Source organism: Rhineura floridana, chromosome 1 (assembly GCF_030035675.1).
Source record: "Rhineura floridana isolate rRhiFlo1 chromosome 1, rRhiFlo1.hap2, whole genome shotgun sequence".
Taxonomy (NCBI): Eukaryota; Metazoa; Chordata; class Lepidosauria; order Squamata; family Rhineuridae; genus Rhineura; species Rhineura floridana.
This window is the reverse complement of record NC_084480.1, coordinates 186,310,004-186,322,570: the sequence shown is the minus strand read 5'-3', so window position 1 is coordinate 186,322,570 and position 12,567 is coordinate 186,310,004. Positions and strand designations below refer to the sequence as shown.

Genomic DNA, 12,567 nt, shown 5'->3' with positions numbered 1-12,567 from the left:
ATTGTGCTGTTGATTCCTGAAAATCTCACTGAGCTAGCTACCCCATTTAGCTACCTTAAGCCTCAATTTTGGCTATTCCATTCTTTATCTATAGAAGATAGTAGGATTTTGTCATCTGTCTTAGGCTCTAACAAGGTGTGATGTGGGAGGTTATAAGATCTGTCACATTTTGTTTTTCGTAAGTTCATAGTAGCCACAAAGGGAATTAGCTTCAGATTCCAGCACTGAGGAAGCAGATGCCATTTTTCTAGTTAAAATTGCTGCAATGCTGGGGAAGGAGAGTTAAATCCTTCTCATATGCCATTTTCTCAGTTGAAAGCATCCCCCCTCCGAGTTACTATTTGCTCACAAGAAGAAAACCTACAGGTGCTTATTTAGTTTTAAAATTTCTATGCTACCTCTGAGCAAAGCCCTTTCAAGTAGGCTTACACACATAAAACATAAAAAAACTTACTCCAACCAAACTAAACTGTTAAAATAGCCATTTAAAATATTTCACAACCCTGGAATAACTCTCATATAATCCAATCTTTTTAAAAAAATTTACAATAAACTGTTTAAAAGACACTTGGGGAAATTGCTCTTCCACCAATGCCACAGTCCTGAACTGAATTGGGGTCCCTCATGATTGCTATACAATTACATTTTTAAAAAAGGATATTCTTACTATAGATCTCCTGTGGCATGCCTGATTTGGCCCGTTGTCTCTCTGCTACCCTGTAATGTATCTTTCTGGGTCTTTTTACATCCTCCAAGGAGCGTCTGGCATTTCTTTGTACACTGATACAGAAGAAGGTGTTTCTACCTATTGTCTGTCGGTTGATCTTACAGCCCAGCTTTTATGTGTTTCATGGTCATAACGATCATGTGCTAAACCTGCTGTGCTTCAGTGAAGGGACAAAGGACATTGGAATCTACTGCACTTTCAGTGAAAGTGAACCCTGAAAGAAAGGAGATCCCTGAATGAAAGGGGAAAAAAATCTTTACTAGGGATGATAATCAGAAAAAAAACATTCTACTGTCTTGCTAAATTGTTATAGTTTGTGTCAACAATAACCCTCTAAAACATGGAATAATTAGACATATGATGACCATCTTTTGGTACCAAACATAGCCTTATAAAGCCTTCATCAATAGAGAGTTGCTTTGAAGAAAATGTTCTAATTTATATTTTCCAGTGCTCCTTCTATACAGTGCTGCCATAACCCCTCCAGTCAGCCTTGTGGGTAGTATTGCCAACTGTCTATTATTTTACTCTAGTCTGACTAATAAAAAGCATGCGGTAGCAGGAAACCACTATCTGAAAGCTTGTAAACCTCAGGGCCAGCCCAACACTCTTATTTTAACTACCATGATTTTCTTTGAATGGAAACCAGAGGAGGTTACAACCTAGAAGCAAACCAAATCACAGTAAATTCACACCTATTACGATAAAACAAAATGGTTGCATTTAACAGCAGAAACAAACAACATCATAAGATAAACAATGCAACAGCAAATTACAAGGGGAAGACAATCCCAACGTAAAATCAGGAGCAGAAATAAAAAACCATCCAAGCAGTCTTCAGCCCTAAAAATGTTCAGTATTGGAGCCTAGTGGGTAACCCTGGGGAGGGCATTCCACACGGTTAATGCAACACCCAGATCTGCCAGACCTGGCTGCTGGGACATGCCAGGCTTTCCTAGGACATGCCGGTTTCCAGTAGGGTCAACCATCAACTCTGAGTTTCTGTCACCTGGTCCACCATTGGTTCACTCCCTAGCCACAGATAACACAACCCCTTAACCCAACCATGGGTTGCAGGGGGACAAAAGGTGGTAATCCTGTATGTGGGACAGAAGAGAGAGTCATCCTAAAACTAGAATCAAGCAAGCTGCCTGAATATATATTGCCTAGGATTTCACAAAGGAGATATCATGAATGTCTGTATTGTGTTTCAGGAGTTACAGTTTGAAAGGCTTACACGAGAACTGGAGGCTGAACGCCAGATTGTAGCCAGCCAGCTGGAGAGATGTAAACTTGGATCTGAAACTGGAAGCATGAACAGCATTAGGTATAGTATGAGAGTTGCTTTGTTGTTTCTCCATAATTGATTGGCATTGGTAATGGATTGTATTGATACTCTGACATATTACATACCAAAGGGGATCTGAGGGTTTTTTTTTTTTTTAGCAGGGATGAAATTATTCTGTTACCTTGATATTACCTTTTACATTTTACCTGATAATGAATTTTGGGCAATAACAGATTGCAAAAATACACATTATAAAAACTGTGGAGGCGATGATGGTAAAAATACTCATTGTGAAAACTGGAGGTGATGAGATAGCATGACTTCTGAATCTGCTAGGTTTAGCTCCTTTTTCTCATAGACCGGGATAAGAAAACAGAATGAAAAATAAATGCAATTCTGTAGAGTATGGAAATACAGGGAGTGCTCTAGGTCATTTACTGTCACACAAACATAATTGTGTGGAAACATATTATTGGATAACCTTGTGGTCATTCTTCCAGTTAGATCATTTTAGTAGAGAAATTATTTATATCTTTTAAAATATGTAACTGTAATATTCTGAAATCTGGTCCTTCTAGTATCTGTGTGAAAGAATGAGGAAAAAAAGTTCATTTTTAAAGCAAGTACCATGATTCCATAGGCAGAATTATAATGCTGCTGTTAAATTTTGCTTTTAAAAGGTTCAGTCTAAGTAGAGACCTACACAGAATACTAAATTTAGGTTGGCATCTTAGGCTGAAGGTTTGCATTGGCTGACATAAATTTATAGTAGAACAGCCTTCTTGTAAGAGAGCTGAATAACTGCTGTAAACATTTTTAAACAATTACGTATTATTGATAAGAAGTTCATGATAGTTCATGATAATGAAGCGTACACTTCACACAGCCAAATTTGCAAATAATAAGAAAGCTGTTCAAGTTTGTAGTAGTTGGGATGACATGCCAGACATTTGAGACAACTGAAGAATAAAATTGAAATGATTGTATATTGCATAGTAGTTTGAAATATTTTAAAAGCAATTATTTATTTTAAATAATTGAGCATATGCAGGAAGGGTCATTTCAAGATACTTGGCATGTTGGTGTTTTTTAAATGCCCAGATGTACACAAAATTCTCATTAGAAGACAGAAGTTCTCTCCAGAAAGACATACTGTCCAAATTCCCATCATTCAAGTCTCTCCCTATAAAATATTACTTAGTTCTTTAATGTCGATAAATGTATGTGTTGATTTGCTTGGAAATATGATCCAGAAAAATAATTACCTCAAAAGATTCCACTAAAAAGGTGCAGTTCAGATGTAAAGATCCAGGTCAATAAACCATGGTTTATCAACCCAGGAAGGAGCCATGTGCACCCTCCTCACTCCTTCCTTTTGTGTGTTTTGCTTTAACAAAATTATCTTACTTCTTAAATCACTGTTTCTCATGATGCCCAAACCAGACCACAGTAGCTTTTAAAGACTGCCTCCAAAACAATATATGCAGAATTAACTGGTGTTTCTGGTCAAGTTTGGGCATAATACTAGACTTTGTTGTTGTTTTTATGTGCACAAGACTTGGGTTCATGCACTCCCTCCTTCCGTCTCCTTTAGTACAGCTGCAAGAAGGATTTGTTCAGATTCAACAGAATAATAAACTGCAGTTAATTAAAAGTTGAACCGAAAGCTTCTTATCTCCTCCTTGCAACTCTTCCATAAGAAGAGAGGGGAGGGGGCGCTGACTTCCCATAATGGTAAACCATGCTATAGGCTGCAACTGTTTGAAGGTTTTCTTCCTGTATTTGCCCTCACAGTGAATAGCTGAACACTTTGGGGCCATTTCAAGACACACCTCCAACTGCTGCATCATATGTTCACAAAAAGTGCACAAACATATATGTGCACATTCAACTCAGCCCTAGTAAATGCCTGTAATTTCCATTTTTATTGGCTTTGGAGGGAATGAGAAATATTACCTTCCTGTAAAGTTGCTGTCAGTTTGAAGGCATGGGCCTGAGCAAGGTAGATCAGATTGAGCTCATAGGCATTGGAAACTGGCTATTAAAGTAACTTTGTATTATTACTTTCTATAAATATCAGCAAGAAAAATATTATTGGATTATTATTTTCCATATTAAGTGGGTGTTTTCAGTTTTGTTATTCTTTTATTATAATGTGAACCTTTAATTAAGGGACATTTAGGCCCCTGCTGGATCAGGCCAAACTCAGTCTAGCCCAGCATTCAATTTTCACACTGACCAACTAGATGTCTATGGGGAAACTCAGAAGTTTGAGTGCAAGTGCTCTCCCCACTTCTGATTCCCAGGTACTGGTATTCAGAGGAATACTCACAGTGTTTTATGAGCCAGGAAAAAGACAGTTTAGTAGCATCCAGCTTTATTTGCTGACAAAGGAGGGAAACAGTGCAGCTGGTATACTGGTATACTTAGGAGGATTTTAGGGTGTTTTTTTTTTTTTAAAGAATACATTATTGTTTCCAAGACACTTGTGTACATATTTTGTGGTGGGCGGAGCAGGTAGAATGTTGTCCCCCAATCAATACAATGCAAAATAAGAATTTTCATTCCCCAGTAGTCTAAAGACAATTTTAAAATGCTCGTATGACAGCTGAACTAAGTTCTTGTATTTATGTCCCGTACTGTATATCTTTGTGGCAGCAGGACTGCTTTTGTTAACGAGAGCGGTGACTGCACTTCTTCAGTGCAGGAGTATGCTTAGTTAGTTTTCTTAGCTAATTTATATTATAAACACAGGAAGGAGGCAAGAATCTGTAAGCATCATCGAGAAATTATAAACTGAGGTCAGGAAATCTTGACCATGTATTATAAATTATGCTTCTTTGTACAGTTCCAGTTGTGGCAAATTTTTGATACGGTATGGAATCCTGCTTGGAAATAAGGAATGAATGTAAAATAAGCCCCACTATATTATAGTGATACTGCCATTTTTATCACATACATTTTTAAAAATCATAACGTACCTTTTGACTCAATGGGATCTCAAGGCAGATGTAAGAATACAGGTGACATACTGCTTTCTGTTTTATTCAATGTAAAATTGAGAGGATGGACATATCCTTGGAGTTTTGATATTCTGATAAATGTTTGGAAATTTTCATTTCAATACAAATAGGGCTGGAGTAAAGGTGAAAACCCAAGTCTCAGTACATCACATGCTAATTTAATTTTGAACTTCTGCAGTGCTTTTCACAGCTGCTAATCATCCGCACTTGACTTAGTTATATAATTGCAAGCTGATGCAAGCTTCTTTCTTTTCTTACTAACTTAGGAATGGATCACATGAGTATTAGGCTGTTTCCTTTGAAACCTGGAACTGACCTTTTTTGCATCCCTTTACTTTTGACTAGTGCTTTTCTTGCCTTCTTGACTTTGGCAAGATGTGAAATGCACAGTAGGGACTATATCTGGCACTTGAAAGGAGATGGGCTTAGTGTAATAATAAGCCTTATCCATTTGTATGCTGCTCCAGCCCTACTCGTGAGGAAAATCAGTTACCATGGGATTCAGTGTTGGAGACTCTTTGTGAATTGGAACAAAAGTATAATAAAGGTATTATAAAGAGCTTCACTGAAAGATTTAAAAAGAGACTTGGTGGTGATTTCCAGCCAAACGAAGTTTGGAAACTTTCAAGTTGATTATTATATCATGAAAGTAAACTATAAGCTGCAGCACTGAATGAGTTCTTTTAAAAAAATGTTATAAGAAATGTTAATGCATGGAATAAATTTAAATTATGATCAAAGAGGCTTAAGAATTTGGTTTTTGATGCACAAACTGATTTGTGCTAATTGTGGGGGAAAGTATTTTTTTAAAAAAACAAACGAAACTTATAGACAAACCCTGTTGAATGTCTATCAAAATGGTATTTTGTCCCTCAGATCTTTAATACATTTGTAAAATATCATGTAACCAATCCAGTTAGATGTTACCTATGCTGTTTAATGCAAACAGCTGTCTCATGCATGTAGCTCTCCAGTCATGGGAGGTCTGCAGGAAAAGAGGGATTGTGTCAGGAACTTTACATACAGAGCAGTTCATGTGGTAGGAGGTGAGGAGGATGTACAGGGAAACTGGATTATGCCCCACAATACATTGTGAACAATAAATTGAGTTTTTGTAACCATTTCTTACAGTACTCTGTCTGTACAGTTCTTCTAGTTGTTTAGTGAGAACTTGGCTCCTGTGGAAAGTCATGATATATGAGATCACAGATGCTTTTCTGGATCTTCAGTAGGCAAATTTACAGTCTCCCAGATCATGGAAGCTGTCAGCGCCAATATGTATGAGCTTTTTAATCATGCACAATTGCTCATGTAAGTATGTAGGGTCAACATTTTGAGAAAGGCTGAAGCAAGTTGCTAATTTTGACCAGTGGTTTCAATCTAAGTAAGAACAAGCTCCCTGAGGTGGCTGGTCTTATTTAGCCAGAGTATGCTGAAGTGCTTTTAAATTCTTATGAATGCATGTGATGGTCACATGACACAATGTGGACCCCTACCCTTCCTAGCTGATTAAAGCTAGCTGTAGTGGGGTGGCTGGGTAGGTCTAGGATATGGTGAATGTGTCAATGTGTCACAGGAAGGTGTCCTCTGCCCTTAAAGAGGCAGTGGTGCCGCTGCTCCTTAAAAAGCCAACGCACTGTGGACCCGGTGGTGTATAACAAATAACAGCCAATTGCCAATACTCCATTTTTGGGGAAGGTGGTGAAGAGAGGGGTGGCGGAACAACTGCTTGTTCCTGGATACCACTGATTATCTGGATGCACTTCAATTGGCCTTGGTCACTCTGATGGATGACCTGTATTGGAAAAGGGGCAGGGAAAGTGCAATCCTATTCCTGGATCTCTCAGCAGCTTTTGATACCATTGATCTATTCTCCGAGGTCGATTGTGTGGGATGGATATCAGAGGCTCTGTACTACAGTGGTTCCATTCTTACCTGGATTGTTGACCCCAGAGAGTAGCATTGGGGGAGTGCTCTTCGACTCCCTCGTACCTGTGCTATGGAGTTCCACAGGGCATTATTTTGTCTCCAGTGTTATTTAACATCCTAGTCATTAGGAGTTTGGGGGCATGGTGCCATCAGTATGCTAATGACAAACAGCTCTACTTCTGCATAACATCTGAATCAGAAGAGGCTGTGCAAACTCTGGACCAGATTCTTACTACAGTGGTGGACTGGACGAGGGTCAGTAAACTGAGTTTGAATCCTGGAAAGACAGAGGCTCTATGGGTGGATGATTCCCGTGTCCAGAAGATAGGCCAGTTGCCTGTTCTGGATGGGATAGCACTTTCTCTAAAGGAGCAGAATACTCTTAGATACACCATTGTTATTAGAGGCTTAAGTGATCTCAGTCACTAGGAATGCTTTTTACCGGCTTTGTCTGGTACACCAGCTATAGCTGTGTCTGGATTGAGATAACTTGGCCACCATAGTCCATGCATTGGTAACCTCAAGATTGGATTGCTGCAATGCACTCTATATGGGGCTGCCCTTGGACCTGGTTTGGAAGCTCCAGCTGGTGCAGAATGCAGTTGCTTAGAGTGCTGATGAGGGCAGCCAGCCAGCAGCATATGACACTTTTTCTAGAATGTCTCCACAGGCTGCCTATATCCTACTGGAAGAGGTTCAAGGCTCTTGTTTTGATATACAAAGCCCTGAACAACTTGGGTCCAGGATACCAGACCACCTGAGACCTTGAATCCTAGCCTGATTACTGAGATCATCTGGAGGAGCTCTGTTAGTTGTCCCGCATATTAGAGGCCCGACTGGCCTAAACCAGATGTCAAGCATTGTTGTCGGTCCATGCTGTGGAAAATTCTTCCAGCAGAGATTCAGGAAGCATCCTTGCTTTTGACTTTCAGGCATCTTTTGAAGACTTTTTTATGCTGACAGGCCTATGCAGTTGTTTAAAATATCCCTTGAGTAGCTAGTCATTTTAATGATTGTTTTGTATTGTTTTTAAATGTTTTTATGTTGCTGTATATCACCCTGATTTTTTGTGAGAGGGAGGTGTATAAATAATTTTCTAAATAAATAAATAATGTGCAAGCAAATCAAAACTGTAACATGTCTATACTTCTCTAGGTGGTATCATCTTGTAAAACTATAAATCTAAGCAGAACAATAATGGAGACAGTCATAAAGCGGTCTTCTGATGCATTGTGGTCAGTTTACAGTCACTTTAATATGCATACAAGAAAATGCTACAGACAAAGCAGTGGAAGATTTGCTTTGAAATTCTGCAGTGGAGTCTTGAACATGAATGAGCATCATGAGGCATGTGCAGTGCCCTCATTGTTGACTCAGGGACTATTTGTTTGCTTGTGTTTTATTTTAAAACAAACATGGATTTATAAATTCTATTGTTCATTATCCAGCAAACATGTTATTTTAAATAAAATAAAACTAATAATAAGTAAATACAAAGCTGCTACAAAGTCCAATCAGGAGAAAATAAAAGGACAACATATTTCATTAATTGGGAACATATGCTTTCCCCCTCACAAAATGTTAAAGTGATCTCCCACTGTATAAACACAATAACCTGCACAATCAACTGCATCCCTAATCCACAAGTGTCCTCTTATCAATCACCTCATAAATCAAAAGAAGTAAGACAAAATGGGGCAGATCTGTATGAAATGGGAAAAATATGAAAGGACAGAAGAAAAGGAGGTGAAAAGGAAGACTGATGCAAAGCTGATAGGGTCTTATTGTTGAAACAAATCAAAACATTTCTATCTAAATTTTCTTCCATAAATCAAGAATTGGATGTCTGTTATAGGACACTTTCTGCATACCGAGTTCCATCATTTCCTCCACCTATTGCTCCATTTGAATACAATAGTGAGACTTCTAGTGCATACCATTAAGAAGTTCTTCCTGTTGGTTCCCCAAAAAGGAAGTGTGACTCTCAGCTTTAGTGAGTATCTCCTGGAAACTGAGAGCAGATTTTTAGGTCCGCTATCTCTTATCTCATGGATAACTTGCAATCTTTGAACTAAACAGTGTCATTGGTGTCTTTAGAAATGCCTTTATGGAGAGCCAGCACAGGCTCTTTATACTCTTTCAAGGTTGTGGCTGCCATTTTGGGACATGCAGGAGCCTTCTTAGGATGTTTATGCCACTTGGCCTGGATGGATCGAAAATCAGAGGAATGGAATGAAACAAACAACAATAAAGACAGATAACAATAAACCAGGGATTATGAATTAAGGGCCAGATGGCTGCTGATGCAAAAATCAAAAGTCTCAGAAGAGAGGCAAAAAGAAATTCAATGGTCTGACAATATCTTACATCATTTTCAGTTTTGTGAAAATGCAAGGCTTTTTGAAATGAATGGAGCAGCAGGGGCTTAGATTGCGAACAGAGGCAAAAAGGAGGGAGGGTCAATGAATGTATTACAAATAGTCATTATCATTTTAAATTCTCCTTTAATTTCTTTGGTAATGAGTTATTCTCAAGTGTTCAGTTTTAAGTATTGTGCCTGTTATAATCCATAAAATGCAATTTATGTTTTTTTCTAATGGAATAAACACAGATGTTTCACAACTTAAACACATTCAAATCCCTAGAAAGAATGCCCAGAATATGAAAAATATGAAAAACTGGGGCAAAGCATAAATCTATTTTTGTGCAGTACTTCTCATAATATCTATTTTGTCAAAAGATTCTTAGGTTACAGTTATATTGTAAATTCCCTGATGGCTAATTATTATAGTCAGGTCTATACTTTTAATGTTATAACTGAAGTTGCATCTTAAATAAAGCTTTGGTTGATTAAATAGGGTGTTCTGCTTGGCAGTGTATCATTTGTGCATTTCTGTCATTCTGTTGCACGTACCCCAATCTCTGAGTGGTGTGGGACTTCAGGGATTCCAGCACTTACCCAGGGTTCAGTTTCCTTGGAATGAAGCTGACTGGAAGCTGTGGTGTCTTTATGATATATGGATAATTTACACATGTATACAACCTGAGCATAAGATAGAGGGGTACTTAGCATTAACACTCCAATATCTTGCTTCCCCGTTAGGTTTCTAGGGGAGTCCCCAAAGACATAGGTTGGGGTTCATCACACAGAGCAAGCCTCTCTTTGTCTTTCCAGTTCCCAGCTCCACATCACACTAAAGCACAAAATCTACCTCCTGGCAGAACCAGGGAAGGGGGGAGGGCTACCCTTGTTCCTATGGCAACACATCTACCCTTGACCAAATCTTTAGACATGTTCATGGAAGCACTTGATAGGCTGGACCAGACCTATTATTTTAACAAAGAAACTGGCTTGACCAGTACAGCAGGTTTCTGTGCTACAACTCCATCTGTACAGATTCAAAATCACAGTCTGGAAGGGGACCCAAAGACATCATCCAGACCAACCCCCCAATCCTATTATTTTTGCTGTTCCTGCCAGAGATTACATTTTATTGAATACAGTTATTGGAGATTAACTGCAAGATTAAAGGCAAATTTCACAATGCAGAAAGCCAGAGAAAACAATTTCAGGCAATTCCGTCATCGCATTGCAGCCCTGTACAACACAGCCCCCAATGTTCAGAGGGGGGAAAACTCTCAGGAGAGGGTTTTGTGAGGACACAGGGGGCTGCACTGGGGAGGAAAGATCAGTTGTGCAAGCTGTCCTCTGCTCATGCAACAACTGGATGCGGCAGAAAGCATTTTATATGATGACTGAAGTAGTTTAAATAGTAAAATAAATTATAATTAATTTGTGAGCATTATTTTGCCTATTTTGGACATTTTGAATGATTAGGTTGGGGGGTTGCCAACCTAGCGACTACATTGGCACCCCGGGCAGGGCTGCCAGACACTGAGTGTTCACTTAAAAATAAATAAAAAACAGTGTCTAGCCATCCTAGAAAGTTATGAAGCAAAATGTGTAGATACCCTTCTAATCGATTTCTGTGAAATGAACCAGACTGTCAGTGTTTTTAGCCAATTAGTGAATTCAGAGTTGTGACTGATAAGTAAGTTGTTTAGACACCAGACAATAGGAATCCCTGGGGTCCTAAAGAGGGTCTGTTTTCCTCCTCACTTAAGTGCACTTTTCCTGCTTCTTTCTTAATTTCTAATAGTCCTTGGAATCTCCATAGTTTGATTTTCCTTTTCTCCAAGCTACCTGGGTACACCTTTCTTGTGATGAGTTTCTCTCAAATCACCTTAGAAGCTATTTTCTTCAAATACTACTACTAAGTGCAGGTGGATGTTAAAGAATCCCCTTCCCAAATGACAAATGGCAAAATGTGAAAACTCTGCAAAGAGGTTTAGGTATGTCTCCTGCTGTGCAGGGACTCATTAAGAACTCACTGTATAGTTAACTTACAGTTCAATGGTATACATGTCTACTTCAGAAGTAAGTCTCTTTGTGTTTAATGGGGCTTACTCCCAGATAAGTGGGCACAGGATGACAGCTGACCTGGAAGATCGCTCCAAACACCAGAATCTCAGGATAAGAGGGGGCTCTTGAACAAGATGATGAAACTGCCACCTAACTGTTGAATAAACTGGTTGCATGGTTCAATGAAAAGCTCCCTAGGGTGAAATTGATGATATTGAGCGAGCCCATAGGGCTCTTTATCCAAAGCCAAAGGCAGGTGATTGCCCCCAAGACATTATATTAAAATTCACCAAATATGCAACAAAAGAAGTGATAATGTGCAAAATGAGGGGAACTGAAACTCTAGAATGGAGAGGCTCCCTGATCTCTGTCTTTCAAGATCTGAGTCAAGATACAGTGCAAAGGAGAAGAGAATTAAACCCTTCACTGATCTACTCCACAAAGATAATCTGCAGCATAAGTGGGGATTTCTTTTAAAATTGATATTAAAGTTTGATGGAACAACTCGTATCATTAGCACCATGAAAGAAGCTAGGAAGCTGATGACTCTAATGGATCTGTAATGGAAATCTACAACCAACATGGACACCACTTCAGGAAGATCAAGTGAAGATGAAGACGACCAAATATGGAAGCAGCAAAGAAGAGGCGGGAATAGAAGGTGCCATTTCATGCTGAATTCATGAACAAACTGTATGCTTCTTTACTCTAAATCTTTCCAAGTCTTAAACATAATAAATGCATTATGCTTCATATGTTGATCCTTTTGAGAAGTGTTGTATATACTGTTTCATTTACTGTACTATGTAATGTTATATTTGGTTGAGAGTACTACAAAGCAATATTTCCAAGAGTATTAACCTCAGAGCGGGGGGGGGGGACTCAATTAATGCACCTCCAGGTTTTCATACAGAAGTGATGGCTGTCTGTCAGTTTCACTCCAGACCTCCTATGTGGGGTGTTCTGGTATTATGAAACAGGGGTTTTCAGTTTGTTGTTGTTATTGTTATGTCCTACCCTTCCTCCCAGTAGGAGCCCAGGGCGGCAAACAAAAACACGATAAAACATCATAAAAACTGATATTAAAACATATTAAAACAAAAATCTTTTTTAAAAAGTTTTTAAAAATCTTAAAAAACAATTCTAACATAGACGCAGACTAGGATAAGGTCTCTAA

At 38.8% G+C, this 12,567-nt stretch overlaps 1 protein-coding gene across 10 annotated transcripts in view; it reads left to right on the top strand.

Annotated features, from left to right (window-relative positions):
* Positions 1-12,567, top strand: part of CTNND2 (catenin delta 2) — a 1,018,171-nt gene that overhangs the window by 335,325 nt on the left and 670,279 nt on the right. For all 10 annotated transcript variants that reach the window (XR_009758379.1, XM_061589265.1, XM_061589272.1 and 7 more), the window contains exon 3: positions 1,942-2,054. Coding sequence is in view for 9 of the 10 variants with exons in the window: in XM_061589265.1 (XP_061445249.1) it covers positions 1,942-2,054 (113 nt within the window). In the remaining variant the exon portion in view is untranslated. The remainder of the gene's footprint in view (positions 1-1,941; positions 2,055-12,567) is intronic.